Source organism: Apostichopus japonicus, chromosome 15 (genome assembly GCF_037975245.1).
Source record: "Apostichopus japonicus isolate 1M-3 chromosome 15, ASM3797524v1, whole genome shotgun sequence".
Classification (NCBI taxonomy): domain Eukaryota; kingdom Metazoa; phylum Echinodermata; class Holothuroidea; order Aspidochirotida; family Stichopodidae; genus Apostichopus; species Apostichopus japonicus.
In genome coordinates this window covers 2,109,024-2,133,312 of record NC_092575.1, presented here as the reverse complement: position 1 = coordinate 2,133,312, position 24,289 = coordinate 2,109,024, and the positions used below count along the sequence as shown (strand labels likewise).

Sequence of the window (24,289 nt, the reverse complement as noted above, 5' to 3'; positions counted from 1 at the left end):
GATAAATAATGTTATGTTTCCTTCTAATTTTATACTCCACAATTGGATGCATCCATAATAATGTGAATGTACCATAGGTATCGGTATTTTATAAACTTACCATGCTCTTTAGACAAACTACTAACCCTACCCAATCCAAGGTTGGAAGAGAAAAATGTACTTGTTACTTTGGCACCACATTTAAGAAGCATTTTGGCAGATATCGGGACCAAAAAAAGCTCAGGAAAACACTGTGCTGTGCCTAGAGCTGAGAATGTGGGCGTTGTTCCAAATTCGCTGTAGCAGATCATATTTTCTCATTAAAACCCCCATTGACTTACACAGTCTAGCTAAGCGCTATCCATCACTGGATAGCTGACAAGTCGCCTTTTTTTTGGCACCGTAAAGCTGCTCTGCTATGAGAACCGGAAGTTTTCGTCACTTGTAAACAAACTGACCTCTTTTCTTAGTCACAAACAATGTTAGTACGCTGCTCCTGGGAGGGAAACTTAACACCTCTGAAACCTTCATCACTCCCAACATCCAGCAAGCTTTAGCTCTTAGCTTTGGCCCTGAGTTGAAAGAGAAAAATGTACTCGTTACTTTGGCACCATTTTTGAGAAGCATTTTGGCATATTTCGGGACAAAAAAGCTCAGGAAAACAGTGTGCTGTGCCTAGCGCTTAAACGAGGGCGCTGTTCCAAAATCGTTGTAGCAGATCATATTTTCTCATTACTACTAAGCCCATCTGGCGGGAAACATGTTCCAGTCTTCCGGGAAACTTTAGACGACTCCCCACAACGTAGCTTAAAACAAACTCTGGTTCACTTCGTTTCACTTAATGGACGTTATAATAAATATATTATGTATCATAAATAATATATATAATTTTACTGCGTAAAATTGCTGCAAATTAGTAACGGAGGGCGATTCTGCCAAATTAATATATTGTCAGTGATAGATTCGTTATATTAATATCATATTTATGTAAACATTTGGAACGTTAGGAACCACTAAAAATTGTTTGTTTTTTTTTTGTCCATATAACTATCCGCGGTATATCCAACTCTCGAATCCTACTACGAACCTTTTATTCCTCACCAATTCCTGAAAATGAAAAAAATTATGGAAATCACAAGAGTTGAACTTCCGTCATATATAGACGCACTTGAGTTTGGATTATCAGTCCAGTCGTTTTCTGTAAAATTTCGAGAAGAAAGTGGAGGAAAACATGAACTTTTATCAAATTGTTGTGTCATAGTTGTGGGGAACAGAGATCATTTGTTGATAAGGAAGAGGCTGTCAAAGATGTATTTATAGGTAATAAGTATACATTTCTCCAAACAGATTATATCCAATTCTTTCTAAACTTACATAATTTTATGAGCCTTTGGAACAGGGAAATACGTCTCTTTTGGACTACAGATGCATAAACTGCAGTCGACAAACGTGCCATTTATAAACTGTACCCGTATTACCAATCGGCATAAAAAAATAGATAAAAAATATTCAATGAAAAAATTAATAGAGAGTAGAAAATTATTCCGACGACTTCAGTCATGAAATGATATTGTCTTAGTTATGATCGCGTTTAACCGTGTCCAATTAAGAAGTATTTATATTTCCCTACAGGTAGAGCCAATGATAAAACCTTAAGGTTTTGCAATTGATTAAAGTCTGATTAAAATAAGTAACCAAAATAAGTCAAATCAGTATATAGTTCGTCGTTGATAATACAACAAACAGTCAACATGGCGGCCGTGTATTTTCTTCTGAATCTGTCATTGCTCTTCATCAGTGCAACATTCATCTCTACATCAGCGGAGGGTGTTACGCCAACGGTCTTAGCTGACCTCCGTAATTTCAATATCGATGGACTGGCCGGTAGATTTAAGGTTCCAAGATTTCTACTCGAAAATGAGCTTCAGAAAAGGGTTTCCGAAGGAGATAATCCATGCAAGGATGGTAAATATAAATCATATTTTCTTAAATGTAAAATTCATTACAGTTATTATAATTCTTGTTGACTTGAGGAAATCATTCAGAACAGAAAATAGAACAAACAAAGCATTTCGCTTTTTATTCCTTAATTCGTCTAAATAAATTAATTGCAATTATTTGAGATTTGGGTTTATAAGCTTTGTCATTATTACAGTGGCGTACCTAGAATAGTTGGATAATTTCTTTGTCACCCCGTGCACCGGATGCCGTCCTTGGGGAGAATTGTAAGGGGAGGGGAGGGGAGGGAGGGTGTGAGAAGTTTTTGTTAAGGTAAGGTGGCTTTGATTCAAAATGGTGGTATCTTTGGCAAAGCTTTGAACTGATTATAAGTTTGGGAATTCTCCTTCTTTCAAAAATGTTTCTTAATTTATCCTATTGTTAGTTAAAAATATTCATTTTGATAAGCTGTTGCATGACACACACCCCTCTTACTGGTACCCGGGCAGAACCCCCACCCCCGCTTAGTACGCCATTACCAGATTCTGAAAATATGTTTCTCTTTGATTGGTCTCAATCAGTCTCCACCAGTGTTTTTTTCACTTTTTCAAAGTTTCAAGTCGACGTAAGTGTATGCAGTATCGTCTAGTAAATTCTACTATACAAACATTTTTTTATAAGTTAGTTTCGACATGTCACTGTTACAATAGTAAACATCGAAACTGACTATAATGAATTTCAAAGTTTATGCGATTGAAGAATTTCGGCAGTGGCGGAGCGTCCATACAGTCAGGTGGGCGGATGCCCCCCCCCCCCTGACGGACTCAAATGGACTGCCCTTTTCAGCTCTTTACAACTTTTTACTTATTCGCGATTATTGACTTTTTTTATTGCGCTCTCATCTACCTATTGACATTTGTCACATTTTGTAGGTGTAATTTGGCGATGACACCTATTTATTCTTCGTTTATCTGCAAATTAGCCAGGCCCGGAAAGGGTCATTTCCGGCGATCTAGGGAGTATCTTTACTCAAAAAATTTCTGTACGCTACGCGCCAACCTGTGGTGGCGCTCCGCTTAGATAATGTCGAAAGCGCCCCTACAGACCATTCTCGCCCCTCCTGACCAATATATACCCCTAGCTCCGCCACTGAATTTCGGGGAAGAGATTTACCAAACATTATTTCACGGAACTGGTGAAGCTCTCACCAAAAACGCATGTCGAGAAGGGGCTGCATACGCCCGGTTTAAAAACTCGATAAAGAATATTGTTTTCAAATTCTCATAATATACCTATATAATTACGAACAGCAAAGACTTCAAACAACGGGCCCGGGGCAAGGGTTGTTATGTATTGGGAATTTTCAGATGTGTATTGATGATGGTTTGGTGACTAACAGACATTAGCGTATTAAAAGCAAAACAGATAATTATAGATAGGACCATACATGGTCAATGAAATCAATTGTTACCCCCCACCCCCACCCCCCAAAAAATGTGTACAAGGAAGATTTGGCAAGACTAGATTATTGAGAGATTATGGCGGTTATACGTTTTATTCAAGCGTGTTAGCCTATAGGGTACCAACTTTCTGAATGGTCAATGAGCGTATGTTTTTTCTCCTTCTCTATATTATCAGATGTACACATGGAGTTATTAGAAACCATCACTCCTCCTGACCCATCTCAAGGTGAACTCGATGTTCTTTTCTCAACGATTACGGATTTGACTCTCGACAATGAACTGACGAGTGAATTGAAGGACCGTATCGCTGTCGAATACAGTTACATCGTTTTTTCGCTACCCTTCATTTCGGCATCAAAGCGCGGGACCCTTGCTTTGGCGATTTTTACTAACAGTACTCGAGATGTTCTCTTACCATACAACACGAACACTCAGATCATAGAACGAGTTGATCAAATCGAAATGACCGATAATGGTGATCTATACATGTCTAAAGGTGACGACGTAATGGTGTTGAATATTCAATATGCCAATGAGCTGTGCGACAAAGCTGCACAACAAACTTTGAAACAGGACATAAACGAGTTGGCAGGGAAGAAGAATTACGTCACTGACTTTCCCATGCCGTTCGATAACTGGGGTTGTGGCAGATTGTTCGAAGATGTCAGCTACTGCAAGGTATTCCGCGACTACCAATGTCAATTGCAGCGAGCCGGAAGTGACGTTTGCACTCAAGAATCGATGCTTTTCAGCAAACGTTGCCCCATGTCGATGACACTGATCAACGCAACGGGATATTTCCGAGACGTAGCTCCTTACCTACCAGCGACATTGCCCCAGACCAGTTTCGAAGGGGATAAGTTCGCGGAAGGTCACTCCGCTGGGATAATATTTCCATGTTTGACATTGTAATGGTCTCAGGTTGGATAATTACGGAATTGAGCATGTCAAAGGTTACCGAAATTAATTTTACATTTGAAGGAAATAAGTTGTGGGTGATTTTCTTTCTGTGACGTCATAATTTTATGTAGTTCAAATTCGCTATTGTCTTTTTTCCAGAATTGGTCACTAATTCCAATTTCTCAAAACGAAGTTAAAATCGCATTGGACCACCTCCATCGGTGCATGTGTAATGTTTACAGTACTTCTTATTATTTGAGAAAAGACAACTATATATATATATATATAGCCTATATATATATATATATAAATATTATTTATATATATATATATATATATTATAAAGATATATATATATATATATTAATATATGTATATATATATATATATTTATATATATATATATATATATATATATATATAATATATATATATATATATATCAAACGGATTGATCTCTTTCTTTAGGGTGGACTTACTATCTTTGTGCCCTTACAGTGATTAAATGTAGTAGGCCTATATCGTAGTCTTAATATATGAGACAGAATGCACTGACCATTTGACCACCTTTTTTTTCTGGGGGTGGACCCCTATATCCCAGTAACAAAGGTGATGGCTTCAATTACCCCGGGACAGTACACCTCCATTATGAAATCCTTCATTCGCCTCTGGCCCACCCATAAAAATTCAGGCCACAATTGCTTATAATAAAATGATAATTTGAAATACACTCCCATCATGGCATTAAACGAATGCCTTATCGGTTGATAGCTTTACGGTTTTCGGCAGCGGGTTAACTTAATATTTCATGAATATTGATCGCCGATCTTCTTAGAATTGCGACCAATCGAAGTGTTCACATCGTATTTACGCTACCCGTACGGCGTACCCGTACCCCCCCCCCATTGTATTGGGCAAAGAATGACGTGTTCGTGCTGTAGGGACGATGACATTAACTGCCTCAAATGTCACAAATTATCTGTGATTTAAGCACCCTTAATTATATAAAAAATAGACCTCTTTCCCAGGACAGTGTTTAATACAAACATGTATGTCAAACATCTTCATAAAACGCACCACCATGTGGAAATGCTTGCGTAATGGCGTGAGATATAACACCCTCCCCGACCCCCCCCCCCCCACCCACAGCCTTCCCAACCCCTCACCACATCCGTGTTATGATCACAAACAATTCCCGTGCAGTTTGGTATATTGGCCAAAACACACATAGAAATGGCGTCCCTGGTAAATATGGAGTAGAGTACAGCCTGGCTAACCCTATCAGGATATGTCACGTGTTAACTATTATGCCGATTTACCAGGGACTCGTTTTGTTGACAACGTCAACCTGCAGAGATCACGTTGATAAAAGAACGATACTCAAGTATGCAGGCCCATCATACAGGGAGCAACAGTCAACAAGCGTTGTATTGCAATAGCATATCATATAGGATACGTGTACACCAGAACGCATCACTGTTTGTGCAGTGGTTATGAACTTATCCCCATAGTAGCTAAATTGTTAGGCTATACTTAGCCGAAACGAAAAGGTAGCCCTATACATCTCAATCTGTTTTACGACGAAGAATTTGCTGGTATATCGGAACGTATTTATATATGTGGTGGATATAAGACAGTTACTTGTATATGCGTACAGAATTATAACTAAAGGGCTAGAACTTAAAAGTTCTGCATGACTGCCATTTTCTCGACTGCTTTGACAAAGCTCTCGAAATGGCCAGCAAGGCTGGTCTGGACTTATGGTCTGAGAGATGGGAAGAGGGTGAAAAAATGAACTTTCATGAACGACAGCCGAAACAGTAAGTTTCCATTATTGCTGTACAGTTTTATTCAGAACATATATATTTTTGCTCTGATTCCGCATAATTGTTGTAGGCCTATACTATTACCTGTAAGTTGGTGTTCATAAATAGACCATATCATATTTACAAACTACTTTACAGTTTTACATTGTCGAACTTGATTGTGTTTTCTTCTAAGACGTACACCAACCACTCCCCCTCTATATTCGTCTAAGGAACGTTTGTCAGACAGAAAGCACCCCATACCCCCCCCCCCTTGCGTACAATTCTTAACATAAATGTATAGGCTTAGGATCGTTTTTTGTGTGTAGATTTCAGCAATTTTTATGGAATAATACTTGTTACCCATATGAAAACACTTTGCTTTTCTGACGTGCCAACAATACGAATTTCTCGTTTCCTAAGTCCCGGAATGCAGCTCTAAGTTATTCCTACATTCTGGGAGATTAAGTATATAATGGTGATGAAGAAGCTAATAGGTTTATGTCCAAAGATCTGTGATTCGGAGATGCATCCAATTTTTTGTTGTTGGTTCAGACCATTTGTGGTGAAACAGCAAGTTAAAGTCTTGTACTTAATAACGTTCGTTGATTCTTACATTCAGATACCTCACAGAAGAACACATTGAAAAGTTAACAGATGGTAAGACAGGTTTGAGATTTCTGGTTCCTCTTTGTGGGAAGTCTCCTGAAATGAAATGGTAAGAAGTAGTAGCAATTGACATCAACTGTCAGAGCTGTTCCAAGCGAGGTGATGTTACCACCTCGTTTGTACCTCGTTCATCATAAGTTATAAGAGCCAGGGTAGAGACTTTGGTCTGGTCGAGGGCGAAGACTCACTCGAAGTGGTTAGGGGGGGGGGGGAGTGGGGAAGGGCAAGACAAAAGGGATATGATGTTAAAATGACCCGTTGGGTTGAGGGGAAATTATGTAATGCATATAAAATGGGCAGACATAAGAAATATTGATCATAAAGTAAGAAAAGAAATAAAATGGGTTTTGGAAGCTTCGTTGAGTTTAAAACAAACGACTTGACTGACTGAATTAAGGGAGAGGGTTAGGGGGGATTTTGGGGTTATCATCATTGCGCATGCACGTTTAGTACTTCCGGGTCAGGTTTAGGTCACGTGTGTCATTTCTCTGGAGTGGTGGTTGTAGATGGATCTGGCTTAAAAAAATAGAAACAAAAAGACTACTATGAGCCATCCTTAAAAGTCTGTTATGATTTTATGAAGATATTGATATCATCATCATCATCATCATCATCATCATCATCATCATCATCATCATCATCATCATCATCATCATCATCATCATCATCATCATCATCATCATCATCATCATCATCATCATCATCATCATCATCATCATCATCATCATCATCATCATCATCATCATCATCATCATCATCATCATCATCATCAATATCATCAATATCATCGTCAACGTCGTCGTCAACGTCGTCATCGTCGTCGTCATCATCATCACCATCATCATCACCATCACCATCACCATCACCATCACCATCACCATCATCATTACTGCTGAGTGTACTTGCAACCTAATCACTTTTAATTACGTGTCTCTTTCTATACAGGCTCGTAGATCAAGGTCAAGTGGTTGTCGGTATAGAAGGCGTTCAAAAACCTTGCGAAGAATTTTTCAAACGGCAACAGATCGATTATTCCGTTGCTGATATTTCTGAAATACCGGGCGGTAAGCATTTCAAGGTTCGTGTCAAAATTACTCATTTGATTGGAGAAAGACAAATGAATATTCATTACATCAACAATTGCATTAAAACTATTGAGTCTACCTTGCAATGATTTGTGACAGAGATGTTGTGTTAGGCCACAGATATTTTATATTTTCCTGTTGAGCTTTATGTTGCACCTGTACTACTGACCGAAGGATCTCTGTGTTAGACTAACAATTCCAGCCACTTTAATTGATGAGCATGAGGCTCCTCGTGAAGATTTCTCGCACAATTGAACTTGGTTTCGATACAATATAACCTGGATTGACAGCTTGTGTTGTTACAAAGGGGCTAAGACATCAGATTTAATTTTGTGCCTACAGTCAACATTACAGTAGGTCTACATGAATATTCATTGCAATATATGCTAACCCTTTCTTTTACATACATGGATTGTGTATAAATATGTATGATATACAAAATAGTATATTATTGCTACTACACGCTGACGTTACCGGGTGTTCGTTCGCTGGGTGGGGTATAGGGAAAGGCGGAAATTTTCCACAGGACTATAAATTTTACTGAAGAAGTTATTGACTTTAAAAGACAAACTATACATTACGGCATTTTAAACTATCTAAGAGAATTCTTTAGGTTTTTGTTAAATTTCGATCATCAATATGAATTTTCTTGCAGAGTGATGACGGGAGGGTTGAAATATACAACTGTGATGTCTTAAAACTGGAAAGGTAGGTGAATATCGGTATACGCTAAATCAGCTTCTCTTGGCTCAGCTGTCATTACAAAATGTCACTGACTTAATTGTTTTCCCAAATAGTGGTTGCTTGATTTTTCCGTATATTTGAGCAAATGTACATCTATATACTTGTTTCTTGTTGCGTTTTGTTGTTGTGACATTCTTGGCCTATACATTTGTGATGAATAAATTATGTTAATTTACTAATTGATTGATTGATTGCTCGAATTTGATTGGTCTTCTCAGTGCAATTTTAGGAGAATTTGATGCCGTATTCGACAGAGGAGCATTCGTTGTAATGGATTTTGAACTAAGACCAAAGTAAGTAGTAGAACATAACATTAAGTAACATAACACATACAGGTATAGACTTAAGAGTTATGTTACTATGGTGATATGAGATACCGTAGTTAATGTGATATTACGATAGAGAACCACATAGCAAATTGTTTTTTGGTCTGTTTTTGTAACAGCAAAGGTATATAGTAGAACAATATATGTTTCCTTTGTTTTACATTTTTGACCAGGGATTCACATTTTGATATATTTGTATCCCTCAGATGCACACATATAAAATACACCTTCCTCCCCTCCCTCCGCCATACTTACCGGCACAGTTATGACCGCCCAAACCTCAGCCCTACTCCAGCGCACACGACCCCATGAAAAACCCACTCCTGTTGCTATTTGGTGCATGTACTGATTTGGGCACCATGATTATTAGCAACGAAACGGAAACATAGATTTTGTTAAAGTCTAGACTCATATATATAACAAACTAATGAAAACCAATTTTAACGATGTGTTCTTATGTGGTGGCAGTTTGTGACAATGGGTATCAAAGGTCCATCTAACCATCCCTCTTTCAGTTTTCATACATATATACCGTAACAGATTCACTCCCGAGAAACAACCCCATCATTATTAATCAACCCTTGAGTTTGCTTGTCAGGAATGAAAAATCTATCAAGGAGGAAAGGAATTTTTGCCCTTTGAGAGCGTGATCTTTCATAGTTCGCTTTAAAGAGAAAAATTTTTTCATATTCCCTTTGAGCCAGGGTAAACCTATACTTATTTTATGTTGAGTTGTGACACCAATTAAAATGGTTGACAATAAGAGCATTTTTTCCCAGAGAGATAGCAAATGTTGGACTTGATTACCTTGAACAAATGAAATAACTATTATATTAGAAACACCAGTACCATACAAACATTTCTCTTTTGTAGACTGAATGTTCTGGAATGTTAAAGTCATCCTTTAATAATCGGAGGCAGAGGAGTATGTGTACCCAAAAGATTGTAATCACAATTGAAGTTATTCGAGTTAAACTGAGAGGATTAACCAAATCTTTTGCAAAACGTAGCTTCGATGAGGGCAATGTCTTAATTTTTGACGGTTTATACAATCCTTGCGTCTCTTTTCCAGGTATGTCACACTAATGAAGAGCGTCTCCAAAACAGGTTGTAAAATATTACTAGCAGTGCAAGAATATGACTGGAATGAACGGAAAATCAAAGGTAAATATATTTATGTGATAACATCAGTGTCATTGGAGGAATACTGTTGGGTCGGGAGGAGAATTAGTGGGGGAGGGGAGTAGGGAGGGGGGGGGGGAAGGTTTGACGGTAATAATTAAATGTGTACGTGTTTTTAACACGTGAAACGATTCATTGAATTCAACCGATTTGGACTGACCAACCCATGTTTACCGTAAAACTTGAGCTTTTTAGTGACCATTATTTGATTTCTAGCATATTCATTGGTGGCGACTACTGATGATATTCATAATTGACATCACTCTTTTATTTACTGTAACAGGACCACCTTATCCAGTCTGTAGGAAGGATGTGGAAACTTTATTCGGTATGTATTTTAATATTATTCCTAAATTATACTCAAACGAACTTAAGGGAATCAGGCGCGGATGGAAGGGGGTGAATTTTGCACACCCCGTTTTTTACCCCCATAAAATAATTAAGGATTATTTATTAAACATGTTAGAGTAGTTTCAGGTGAATAATTTAAAGTTATTAGAATAACTTTTTCTTGAGAGGAAACCAGGGCCCATACATTGGAGTTGGCTTCAACGACCCCAGGGTCACGCCCCATTTCGATATCCTGGCTCCGTCCCTAGTAATGTAACATCTCATTATGACTGTCGCGAGAAATAAATAGAATGTGAATATTTTCATAATCTAGATATTAGCACATTTTGGAAGTCAACCAAACATCTCGTTGTTCGTTCACGTCATGTAGGTTGCTACGGTGTTCAGGGAGTCTGGGCAGGAAGGACAAGCCCGTCAGAGAGTATTACCACCCACTGCCCAATTTATCCCCACCCCCATTTACTACCTTTCCTTCTACCCCCCCCCCCCTTCTCCCTAATTGATTATCTCAAATGTGCCCTCAGTATTTCCCCACTCTTTCCTCTTTGTTCATCATCCCTCCTTCCCTCTTGCCGGCCGTTGTCCAAAAGATGTGTCCATCATTATAATATATTGTTTACCCTTTGAAAACATTCTCCACCCGTAACACACAAGTATTCCTCCCTGTTTAGAAAGTTATAGGTTATAAAATGACCTCTGATAACCGTTCTTGAGACAATGCCGCTGTCTTTGAGAGAATTGACAGCTTATTATTATTATTTCAAGGTTGATTCTAGACAAGCTGTCGTATATTCTTTCATATTTTTGGCAGGTGATTGGTGCAAGATCGAAGAATACTCTAGACTTGATCGTCTGAAAAATTGTCCGGAAAAATTTAACGAAAAATGGGGTCCAGGAATTACTTCACATTTTAGAGTGGAGTATCTACTAGAAGTGTTGTAAAGTGTAAACAGTCTCCTAACTTATGTTGTGATCCAAGGTGTTGGCCATAGTCATATTACCAAAATACTGCTAGGGAATAAATTCAATACTTGGAAACTAATATTTTCATAGAGGATTAGATGTAAGCTGATTGACAATGTTCAACACAAAGAAAGGGTTGGAAGGGGGCGGGGAGGCGTGTCATTTTATTTCCACCATCAACCCATTTATTTCATTATTTCATTTATTGCTGTTCATTCTGTAAATAGCCTTACATTATTGAAATATCTCATTTTTGTCCAAAATGAATCATAATCCCAGCTTAGGACAAGTTTTAGATATAAAAACACGTCGAAGAAATTGTCATTAATTTCCTAACTCCCCCCCCCCCCCCACGCTCAATGTATCAGGGACTCCCTGCACCAATATTGTCCTTCGACATCTTGCTCGACTTACTAATCTCTGCAGAGTTTTTCTTGTCAATATACATATAAGACTGTCTTCTCAAGTTCGGCGTCTTCTTTAAGTCACATTGCTTTATATTTAAGCTAATAGTAATTTATGAAAAGGGCGTCAAATCTGTAGCGATCTTTTGTTTCTCCTTTTCATAATGAATAATTAATAATTAATAATGAATAGATATAGTGAATGATATGATTAGTCATTATGTCTACATTATCCATTGACGTTTAATAACGTAGAATTATGAATACGGGCCAAATGAAGGAATACAAACAAAAACTAAAAACGACAAATATACGGTATATGCAGGGTTACAATATATTCGGTTTTCTCAATATTTGTATTGAATATTGTAACGATAGATAAGGAATTATTAACACTTGACGCTACGTAAATATATATATATATTCTTTTGGCTTCTTTGAATCGATGTTAAATATATTATTTTTTAAGTGGATGGTGATGGGTAGAGCGAAGTAGGGGGAAATATAAAGAGATAGAAATTTTGACCGTTCGAGTTTCGTGAGGTCTCTTGTTCAAATCCAATACTAATCACTATAATAAACTTACTTACAAACACACTGAAAACAAACATCTGTTCATTTTCTAATGTGAAGACTAAAGTTTAGTTAGTTAGCGTTAATGTTGTTTAGGATCCAGCTCATATATTTGGAGACATCCGCATATACTCCAGGGTAGTCGGCAAAGGCACATCCATAACCCCAGGAAGTGACGCCAACCAGGTACCATCTGTCCTCGTCAGAATTGGCATCCTTAGCGGAGCAGACAAGAGGTCCTCCTGAATCACCCTGTAATTGATGGGGAAAAAACAACAACAAAACAATGAGGCAGAATGAAAAAAAAAGAAAAGGTGCAATACTTGAGCAACTTTGTCAAGTTATGATTTTGTTTGTACCGAGTGGCTTCTAACATTTCCGAACAATTATAAGGGTTAGACTCACTTGGCACGCGTCTACCCCACCAGCCGCAAATCCAGCGCAGATCATGTTGTCAGTAATAGCCCCGCCGTATGATCCACTGTGGTTGCAGGTGGCTCGATCTACTAACGGAACGTTGGCTTCTTGCAATTGATCTGCCACGTCACCTTGCCCTAAGAATGTAGAATAAAAGATGGATTGAGTTCATTATGATATATTAAGGGCAGTCAATAAATAAGTTTAGCAAGTCTTCATCAACGAGTCTACTGATGATATGGTTACCCCCCCCCCCTCCCCCCGTCCCACCGCCTCAGATAAACATCCCACATTTGAATTTAAAACTCCTCACGGACTTAAGGGACTTATCGGTCGGCAGTATTACATTTACATGTTATCGTTTTATCAGACCATCCCCACCCAATCCCTTTCCCTCATACATTGAGTAGGGATATGCGAATAAATCTCTTTTATTATCTTTGAGTGATAAATTGGCAATACAATGTTTCTTTTAGAGTAACAATTATGTCACTTTCTTGCCTGTTGGAAGACATTAGGCTACTGATCCGCTTTTCAATGTTTAAGACAATTTATCGATCGTGGGTAAACTTACAAGCGGTGGCGCCCCAGCCGGTGATGAAACAATCGGATGTCTGGTTGAAGATCTTGCTGAGATCGACATCTAAACAAGCAAAGTTGATGGTATCCGACGGTGATTGATCCTCTGATAAAATCATCATGGCGATGTCATTATCCTGTGTTTGGCTGTCGTAATTCTCATGGATAATCAACCTTTCTACCGAAGACGAAGACTCTCCAGTACCGACACTCAAGGTTAGGTCATGCTTGCCAAAATGGACATTCCAGTTACTGGCGTCTCCATATCTGCATAAAAATTAGTTTCAACTATTGTTTGGAAATACTCGAAAATGCTCTTGAAATATGTCTTTAGGCAGAGTTGTGAAGTTTGTTTCTTGTTTTTTTGTTTTTATTTGTTCTTCATATATATATGTCTTTCTTTCAGAGATCTGATTTGTTACAACAAAAAAAAGGTTCAAGGACAGTTTCATTTTCACACCACCTAATATATTAACTTCAATCAATAATAACTTCTATCAATGAAAAGTTTTTCACAATTCTTACCTTGTTTTAACATAAATTTTATAAGAACCTTTTGAAAACTCACATTCTTCCCTGGAAACAATGTGCGGCGGAAATGACGTGACGTGGTCCAACCAATGTTCCTCCGCAGGTAAAATAGCTTCCCGAGACGAAAAGTTGTGCTTGCCATGGCCATGCACCCTTTGGTGCAGTCTCGCCACCAACAATGCGCCCCATCTGCTGTTGAAGTACACGAGTTCCACATCCCTCATCTGTAATGAAATATTGTAGTACTTATATATATATATATATATATATGCGAAGTTTCAACAGAAAAGTTACAGCTCTCAGACAAAATTTGCACAAGTCATGAACTTTTGAAAAAAGGGCTGTCAAAACGGGTACATCACAGAGAAGAGGGATGAATCCCTTCCCACTTTTCTTTCATATATTTCCATCTAGTAGAAGAGAAGATTTGAGCCGGGAAAGATTTATTAATTCGCCTGGAGCTATACTCTTCGAATCGATATAATTTCTCCTGGGTGGCAATTTACCGTGCCCACGGTTCCCTTGCCAAAAGATAGCCCTTCCTAGATACACCACTTCCCCGTTAATGATTTCAAGCACTTTATTTACAGGTCATTTCAGACGAAAGAAACCTCAAATTGTGTTGTTGCTATTGTGTGTCTTTGGGTGTTCCCATGGCTATATTTTAATAAGGCAGATTAATACTTACGTGCTTCGGGGAAGCATCCGTCATCCGGGCATTCTTCCCATTCTGTGCTTTCCCCTGCACAGCCACCTGTTTGGCACAGACAGGTCCTAGTTCGTTGTTTCAGACCTGCGTTACACCCTGTGTTGCATTGACTCCAATCTCCCCAAGCAGACCAACCACAGGGAGCTTGAGTGGAAGAATCACCTGAGAGGTAAAGGTGGGGAATATTTTGCAAAATATAACTAGATTAAATAAAGGAACAATGTGCTTTAGGTGTGCAACGGTAGATTTAAAGACAAACTATCAAACTATAAGACAAGAAATCTAGAACACATCCATTTACGTTGACGACCATATGATGTCGTTTCTTCATTTCAAACATGAGTGGCGCTCGATGGGACGACATGAATCAGTACCCATGCAATTGAAACACTTGTTTATCAACGCTTCAAATTGGTATGAGTATATTGTCTCTAAAAAAGGTTCAGAACAGTAACCCATGATATTAGTTTACTTCCACGAAGCCACTTGCCTCTTAACTTTCAGATAATTAACGATAGGTTTCTTACAACAATGTTGCTTCACAATACATATTAGCTAGCGATAGTCACTCAAATTCAGTTTATTTATGTTAGTATACCCAACGTTTGATTGGCCAAGTAAACACAAAAGAGACGAACCTTGCCCAGAGCAGCTCTGTTCATCCCAGTTATCTCCACAATCATCGTAGTCATCACATATCCAGGAATTTGGAATGCACTTCCAGCCGTTAGGGCATCTGACGTTATTAGAGGGGCAATCTCCAGAACCTATTGTATCAATAGTTCCAAAATATATTTAAAAATAATGACCAGCTTTGTATTGGTATGTTATTCCGTGATCAAGAGGAGGCCTATCGCTGGGCGTTACACGTCCCCTCCCTTGTTTCCCTAATGTTTCATTTGCTACGATGGTACAAGAACATACCATGCTGATGGTAAACTAAAGGAAAAAGTCATTATATCTGCTATTTTCTAGGTTTTGATTCAAAGTCAATAATACAGTATGGATGTAATGGAGACACATCATTTGGATCTGTTTCACCGCAAGTTATACATGACGCATCATGTTGGTAACTCCAGAGTATTGGATGAGTGTGTGAGGTAAAGGGAGATAGAGAATAAAGAGGAACGGAAAGTATGCATGAGAACAATGAACACCCCCCCCCCTCTCCCTATCTGATCATTTCATTAGGTCGTATTCCACTAAGCCCTTGTCAGCTTTGGTCATATTTCTTTTCTGTTTTCTTTCGTCGACTCTCAATCTTTCGATCAAATAACATTTTTTTTTTCAATCTAAATTCAACAATTTAACAGACAATCTTGGAATACTTGCTATAGTCATCTTTGACATTATTAATGGAAGAAGATGCTTTGAAAATCAAAATGTTGCATACTAGGCATATTTGTACACATCTGACGTCACATGGGAATTAAGAAAAAAGGATGAACAACTTACAATGATTTTCGTCACTTGAATCTCCACAGTCATCCCAGTTGTCACATTCCCAAGTTGCAGGGATGCAATTCCCATTCTGACAGGTGAAACCGTCGCATCCAGAGGAGGAGGAGGACGAGCCGGCGGAAGATGAACTTTCACTGGAAGAACTTGCTTCGGACGAAGATACCGAGGAGGAAGTTTTGTCGGAAGATGAGTAATCTGCAGATGATGAACTTTGAACTGCAGATGATAAACTTTGGGAAGCGGAGGAAGAAGAGGCTAGGCTGGAAGAAGAGGCTAGACTGGAAGATGGTTCAACTATGGATGAGCTGACTCCAGAGGAATATCCGCTAAAACTGGAGGAAGACTCTATATACGAAGATAACAAAATAGTTGAAGATTACGGTACGTGAGTGTTACTAGAAAAAATAATAATATACTTTTACATAATATAACATAGTTTTAATATAATTGAATAATATTGTATGATTATATAATGCTAATTGGAAGTAAAACTTGTGTATATTCACCTCAGTGACGTGAACAGATGTGTGATAAAAACAGCAAAGGAATAAAGTAATGATGAAAATAATTACAAATTATTGACGAATGAATTACTAGAAACAAACCTTGGGAGCCACAATTCTTTTCATCGGAATTATCACCGCAGTCATCCCAATCGTCACATTCCCAGCTAGCATAGATACAAGACCCACTGTCACAAGTGAACGTACCATCACCACATTGACCTATACAATGCAAGATAATGGAAGAGATGAAAAGAAATAAATAATGTCAAAGAAACATGTCGTCAATTAATATTAACGTAACCATCTTTTCAATATGTTAAAATGAAGTTTAAAACATTTCTGGGAGAATCAAGTGATGCTACATGGACAAGAGAGGGTTTAATTCAATGTTGGACTTGAATTTTTCAGCTCACATTTTATTCAGAAATGGGGCCAAGGCAGCTGCGTCTCATATACGCCATTTACGCCACTTCCATACAGAAACCGCATCCATCCACCCACACCTTCCTCTCCCAACTGTATGTGAAACTGATTTAAATCAATCCAACGAAGAACTAAAGAAAAAACTGTACTTACAATCCTCTTCATCACTACCATCTTCACAATCTTTGTAACTGTCACATTCCCAGTACCAAGGGATGCATTCTCCATCCCCGCAACGGAATTCATCGCCAGAACAGCTAGGATCGGGTCCATGATCTGCAAAGATAGGGATGTTATAAAATGTTCTGAACTCAAAACCTCCCCTTCATATCCATTTGTTCGCAAGTATAAGAGACTTCAAATCGTAATATGTGACCACTGTTTTCCACATTTACAAGGAGAGATGTTATTCTTGTTTTTTCAAACAGATTACTGAGAAAGGTGAAGACACACATATTGAAAGAGAAAAACTCTATTTAACATATCGATGCGATCAAGTGGGTGAAGTCACGGTTGTAATGGATATACGGGCTTGCAGGTTCAAGCCTTGGCCGTTGTTTCCATGGGCACGCACGTACTTTCCTCTTTTACTCCAGGTCCGAAAAACCGGGTTATGGTGCATATAATGTACCCCAGTGAACGCGGCATGGGATGTGGTGCACTTAAATGCCCCGGTAGCCACTGTTTGGATTGTGCACACATTTGGTGTGTTGATGTGAACCGTAACCAGCAACCAGGGGTTGAAATCGTAGCAAAGAAACTACTGGGAAACGGTTACAACTGAAAATTGATTTCTGGGTTTTTAGAGGACATACATACCCCAGCAACTTTTTTCATCTGAATAATCTCCACAGTCATTGTCGTAGTCGCAAAGCCAGGCGTACGGAATGCAGTTACCGTTATCACATGTGTACTGAGAGGATGAACATGAACCTATGAGAAAGAAGCATAAAGTATATGCTTATCAAACATTTCCAAGCTATACAAATTCCCCTGTGCACAAGTACAGCTTCTTACTATGAAATAAGTTAAGTTATATAAACTGCCGATGCAAAGTTTAGTTTCGGTCCAGTACAACGTTCAGGTCATAGTTTAATTCAGTTTGCAGGTTATAGTTCAATGTTCATTGTTCTGGTCATTGTTGAGTGCATTGCAAGTTTGCAGTTTAAGTGCCTCTAATTCTACCTCCATTCTGGGATTACATCTTCACTTTCGTCTTTAGGTGTTCGAATAAGGGTCCAGCTCTGTGTTCAGTTTAGTATAGTGGTCAGTACATATTCATTCCACGTTACCGTGTGGTGCACAGGTCACATTGAAGTGCTCAAGTCAGTTTTCATTCAGATCACCATTCAATTCAACGTTAATTAGGTCAGTGTGCAGGTCGATGAAAAGCATCCATTTTACCGTCAACGTCAGTTTTCATTCCAGTGTTCAGATCCGACAGTTCAATTCAGTTTTCATGTCAGTGTTCAGAGTTAAGTTTAGTGTTTAGTTTTGTACGCATGGCTTATGTCAGTGTTCATTGGCAGACCAGTGCTCATTGATCATGTTTTAGGTTAGTGTTAAGTACACTTTTCAATAACGTTTCAATTCGTTACTTCATGTTGGTACCATTTTATCATACTTCGAACGACACGTCCATTACATGTTATGCCACAACCAAAGGCGGCCAATTACTGTTTTGAACTTGTAAATCTGATGATGGTATGAATAACTCACAGCCTGATTCATCGCTACCGTCAGAGCAATCACTGATGACGTCACACTCCCAGTGATCAGGAATGCATTGGCCATTTTGACATTCGAACTGACCACTGTTGCAACCTGACAAAAACAGAAGACGATAGACGACTTAATCAACATGATTTGAAGAAACAATCATATCTTCCAATTTCCATATATGGGTGAATTATGGAAAAACATGCATTAACGAAACGGCTAACGTTATACAAAGACGATATTCGGTAGCTAATATTAATATCCAGTTATTTATTAGAAAATTATTCACTGTACAGTATTAGTATCAGACCCACCGAATAAAAGTACCCCAGGATTACTTGAATTGCTCAGACGAAAAACAAGCATTTGTCGTGACCAAGTGCAAATCGTTACCGTCGACACCTCGACCTAGCTGCACCCTTTGGCACCTAAACCCCAGAAGTACACCGGTTCCTTTTCGGGAAAATGGTAATGCAGTTTACCCCTCTCTTCCCCATCCCCCTCCTAACTACTAACAACACACACAACTCTGGAATGATTTTTTGGCATGTGTACAAACATCATCATTACGTTTTGGTTGTTTGTTGTTGTTGTTTTTGTTAGTTTTTTTTTGCTTGGATAATAATGAATATAATTTTGACTAGAATATACAAAGATCAAATCGGGTGGATAACAGATGTATTTCTTGTTAAATGATTTAGTCTTAATTAATTTAATTTATTAAAACTACTTCCATTATTAATGAATGTAATGTCATTAACTCACCTGCTTGGTTTTTGGTCAAATATATGGCATCTGCAAAGAAAAAGGAAAAAAAAATAAATAGATAATAAATAAATAAAAAAATGGAAGAACTTACGGTTACAAATGGGATGTAATCATATTTCAGTCAAATATTATACACACCCGCATCTTCAGATGATTTTTCATTCAGTATCGGTAATTACAATTGTTCTTAACCATTTGTGGTATTAAAGGCTGACATTGTTCAAGTGATGTTCATTTAAGACCCCCTGTCGTTCTACGTCTCTTAATACTAAACATTATTCCATCTTAACGTATGGAACGTTCATGTATGAAATATGTATGAAACGTTCCGATATGAAACATAAATATTCACAATATGAAACATGAATACTTGCATAAAAATGTTACCTCAAGCGAGGAAGCTGGGTATCTCAATTTAATCATCATTAATATCGGCCTCTACGTTATGTGATAAGAATTGCTGACAAATATTGTCAAAAACGGCAATGCTAGAAGTCCTAGCCCTCCAAACATTGAATCGGGCAAAATAAAAGCATTATACCAGTCAATAAAATAAAAGAGGCGCGAATGCAGTGAAGACATTTGTGTACATTTTTATTCTTGCTGACCATTTCCGATTTCCCTATCATATTTGTAGGCAATATCGACTACATCGAAGTATACTAATCAATTTTAATGTAAATTAAAGTAAAGAAAAATTTAGCTATAAAATACCGTGGAATGGATGAACGCCTCTCTTCATGGACACAGAATACTTAGTCATCATGGCATCTCTTCTGGCTTTGGATTCTGCCAGTTTCTCATTTGCTTTTTTCAATTTCTGAAGCCCAAAATGCAAGAGAACAAGTTTGTTACACAACCCCCTGCAAAATTCCACAAATTCATCTGCACATATAGTTATACGTCCAATTTTTAATGTGATTCAAGGATAACTGTATATTTATTGTTCCAGTGTTCATACTATATATATATATATATATATATATATATATATATTTCTGTTGATATGTATTTGTTGGTTTACAAATTTATATATTCACCGTTTGTTTGTAAGCATCCTTTTCCAGCATGTAGGCTTTCTTATTCTGTAACAGCTCATCTCGTTTCGCCATCTTCTTTTCCTGTTTCTTATCCTGCTCGTACTCCCTCTTGGCTTCCGTGTAAAGAGAATGAAGCCTCTTTTTGACCTTACTGCGCTTGCTCTGATCATTGGTCTTGTCTGGAGTTCTTTCCTTCACGTCGGTATTACGTCGGGCTGCTTTCATCTATCATGTGCATAACAAAATAATGCCATGCGTCTTTTTCTTTATAACAATTATAGCTGTTGCCCCTGTCTTACGGTTTTCATTAGGGTATGGGTTAACACTAACCCTAACACTATTCTTTATCCGATCTTTTTTCGGGCTTTCTCGACATTTTAAGAGTAAGAATTTCTCAGCGTCCTATACAAAATGCAAACATAAACATGCCTTTCCAATCCCAAAATACACTAAAGAGATTCCCATTTTTCAACCACTATTCTGAGATTTGGTCTGACTGACTGTAGGTCCCGTTAAAGGTATTCAAATAAAGGTATTCACTTAAAGGTATTCAATCATAGGTATTCAATTAATTGGTTATATTCGGGCAAAGCCCCTCTCACACTCACACTCACCCTCCCCCTCTCACCCACCTCCCTTCACATCCCCTCCACCTCTCCTCATTCAAATTATTTGCCGTATTCATACGTCTATGCATACTGAACAAAACAGTCAACCTATCTTGACGTTAGACCAGGGAGTTGTTATGGAACTCCCTGGTTAGACTGTCTGTAACGTGTTCTCAGAAAATGAACGTTACAGATAAGGATGAACTAATAATGCCATTCGAGTCAAAAATCGTGTTGAAGTAACAATTCTTTTCAAAGAACTTCTAATCGGAGATGTTTATAACTTTACACTCTTGATTCGTTATTGGAAATGAGAGTTGGTTATGGTAAAGCTGATTGTATTATATAACAGTTTGGGAAAAAAGTATCGCCACTTATACATAGGTCTATTAACTTGACAGTATATATACTTCACTTACCTGAGCTAACTTCTTAGCCATCATCAATTCTTTCAAAGCTTCAATCTTTTCAGACTTTTTAGACTTTTTCGAAAATTTCGAGCCATTGATTTCTTGGATGAAGAAGACCGAAAGAGCAAGAAAAGTCACCAAAAGGAGTAGATAGACCTTCATCTTGGATTTATTCCCGTTAACCACCAGAGGCAATAATGACTCTAAAATTTCTCTTACAACAGTTATAAAGCAAAGGTCCAAAGATGAAAGGAAAGTGGCTGCAAAAGGACGATGCTAAAGTTAACACCAAACAAGGTAACGGTTTATATGACAAACAGATTATAATCTTTTCAAATGGGCGTCTGAAAATATTTGCCGAATCCACTTCCAATATTTGCTAAAGTCTTCTTATTTTTTCCCCTCTTCTTCTTTTCCTTTGTTTCTTTTTCAGCATGTATGTTTAAGACTTTCCCAAGGCTTCACTTACGTTAACTTATATTTGGGCGTCGCTCTTTAAGTGTTGACAGACTTTGAAGGGGTGGGATAAATTACTGAGGTTGAATAAGTTTATGTAAATGTATCTCAGGCTTTAGAGAGTCGAGAGGTAGTATGATGACGTCACTATCTGCTTGAGATGGTTTGCCAGGGTGAAATGTAAATCGTCTATTACCTGGACACGACACAAACAACATATTACGGAAAACATTTGTGTATCCCGTATAACACAAATTCCAGAATTTGAATGTTTTTACATGTAGCAAATGGCTTTTGTTTTCAAATAACAAGAGGGCATTTTTAATATAAGAGAGGGAAAATGTTGCAAAGTGGGCATCTTTAAGTGTTTAATTATACAAAACCGGGGTGGGGCGGGTTACAGCCCCCCCCCCTCCCATACCAACAGAGCCCCATGCTCCATCGCTCGTGTATAGCCTACCACTTTTATGGCTTGAAAAATTAATCTTTAACACAATGCAGACTCATTGATCAAATCGACTTCTTAGTGAAACTAAAATTAAAATGAAGATGAACATGCTAAGATCCAGAGGGGTGGGTGGGTTGGTGGGTAAACCAAAAACCCCTTATGTGAGTTTCGGTTTCAACAACCTCAGGGCCACTACCCTCTCCTATTTCAAGTCCTCGATCCGGCTCTTATGAAAAATCGAAAAAAAGAAAGAAAGCAAGCGTAATATTTTGCCTCAATTAACTCCTTAATCATTTACTATAAATTAATGAGATTTTATTTAACTCCCCCACCCTCCCCAACCCTCCTCCACCCTTCTCCCACCCTTCCCCCACCCTTCCCCTCCGCTTTAATAAAGCAGGAAGAATAGTTTCAAAGGCTTTCAACATTCATTTGTAAAACGATGGATTAATATTTCTATTCAGCACCATATTGACGAGGGGGTAATATATGAACTTCTTGTGACCAGAGAACGTATGAATATGACTGGGGAGGATATACATCAAAATGTTCCGACAAAGTGAATCCTCTGAGCGTCCGTACCATAATAACCAATTTCTTTGAGAGTAATAATTTAAATGCTTTTCACCAGTCGGTCTTTTCGATTTATCGAAAGAAGGTATAGCCTATATTCCTTTTAATGTTACGTAACAAGTAAAACGATACGACATATATTTTTGTCACAAGTTTTTGGATGGTGTTCCCCGTGTGCTTCTCCCTACGGCTCCAACACCTCTGCTATAGATACAGGCTTCATACTTGCTGAAATGGAAAGGAATATTTTCTACATTTTCGACTAATTCTTTACTATTTCGAAATGATACTTGACTAGTCATGCTAGTGAACAGTACATTGTTAATGTACCAATACATCGTTAATGTGGTGTTTTACCATCTTATAATGTTGAATAGAAACTAATTGTCAAGTAAACAAGGGTACTTCAGACCAATTTCGATAATGCCGTCGAATGTCTCCGCGTCGGTGATAGTTGAGGGCAGTGTCGTCGGATTGATGTGTTTTACTAAGTCGGTTGAAGGAAACTTAAATTAAAATAGATTAAAAAATATATATATACATGGTCATGATACGGAAAATTGAAGGTGCCATGAATGGCCAACGTGTCAGCTATCCAGTGAGGGGTATGGGTTTAGCTATGGATCACTTTCACAAGAGCTTAGAGACTACATTCTATACTGTTTGACGATTTAATGTGTAAGTCAATGTGCATGCATTTATATGGCGTATGCTAGATACCTTGTAGATAAAATACTATCGTCGACCCAAAATGGCGTGGATGTCTCAAAGTAGGTATCATACAACAGTTAGAATAAACTACAATTAGAATGAAATGCATCCGCCAGAAAGGTAAACCGGAAAAAGTCCCTTGAAGAGACAGCATTTGATATGGCTTTTCTTGACATCCTTACAATTTGTCATTATTATTATTGATTACAGAGTATGAACTAGACTATACTGATGATGTATTCGTTAAGACGATTGAAGGCGATTTAAAGCATTTGAGGAATTCGTTGGTGAATAGGCACGTAGGAAGATTACGCAACGAGATCTGACAAGTTGGGAAGTACTGAGTTAAAGTGTCACCGTCTTCAATATAGTTAAAAAACTATGGCTTACGGTCGTGGTAAAGTTTCAACTTTAATGGTAATATATATATAGTCCAAACCATCATTTGTTTAGTACGGTGTGGGTACTAGGCAGGACATACCAGTCGCAGTATAAAGGCCGGGGCCTCGGAGACCGACAAATTCAGTACCGGTGAGTAAGATAGATAT

General features: G+C 38.1%; 3 protein-coding genes across 3 annotated transcripts; 2 read left to right on the top strand and 1 right to left on the bottom strand.

Annotated features, from left to right (window-relative positions):
• The first annotated feature begins 1,571 nt into the window (after positions 1–1,571).
• Positions 1,572–4,559, top strand: LOC139981548 (uncharacterized). Its single transcript, XM_071994015.1, has 2 exons — positions 1,572–1,944; positions 3,556–4,559. Exons 1-2 carry the CDS (start codon positions 1,731–1,733, stop codon positions 4,290–4,292), a joined length of 951 nt encoding a protein of 316 aa, XP_071850116.1. The 5' UTR covers positions 1,572–1,730; the 3' UTR covers positions 4,293–4,559.
• Positions 4,560–5,655: 1,096 nt separating this feature from the next.
• On the top strand, positions 5,656–11,821 carry LOC139981244 (probable thiopurine S-methyltransferase). Its single transcript, XM_071993472.1, has 8 exons — positions 5,656–6,100; positions 6,708–6,803; positions 7,700–7,832; positions 8,495–8,547; positions 8,802–8,876; positions 9,982–10,073; positions 10,375–10,419; positions 11,254–11,821. Exons 1-8 carry the CDS (start codon positions 6,015–6,017, stop codon positions 11,382–11,384), a joined length of 711 nt encoding a protein of 236 aa, XP_071849573.1. The 5' UTR covers positions 5,656–6,014; the 3' UTR covers positions 11,385–11,821.
• A 299-nt stretch (positions 11,822–12,120) lies between these two features.
• On the bottom strand, positions 12,121–21,797 carry LOC139981243 (uncharacterized). Its single transcript, XM_071993471.1, has 15 exons — positions 21,563–21,797; positions 20,536–20,760; positions 20,210–20,315; positions 19,493–19,522; positions 18,728–18,832; positions 17,828–17,941; positions 17,162–17,284; positions 16,685–16,804; positions 16,074–16,424; positions 15,257–15,385; positions 14,598–14,780; positions 13,947–14,133; positions 13,374–13,645; positions 12,788–12,936; positions 12,121–12,634 (listed from the first exon to the last, which is right to left on the bottom strand). Exons 1-15 carry the CDS (start codon positions 21,713–21,715, stop codon positions 12,455–12,457), a joined length of 2,427 nt encoding a protein of 808 aa, XP_071849572.1. The 5' UTR covers positions 21,716–21,797; the 3' UTR covers positions 12,121–12,454.
• Positions 21,798–24,289: the final 2,492 nt, after the last annotated feature.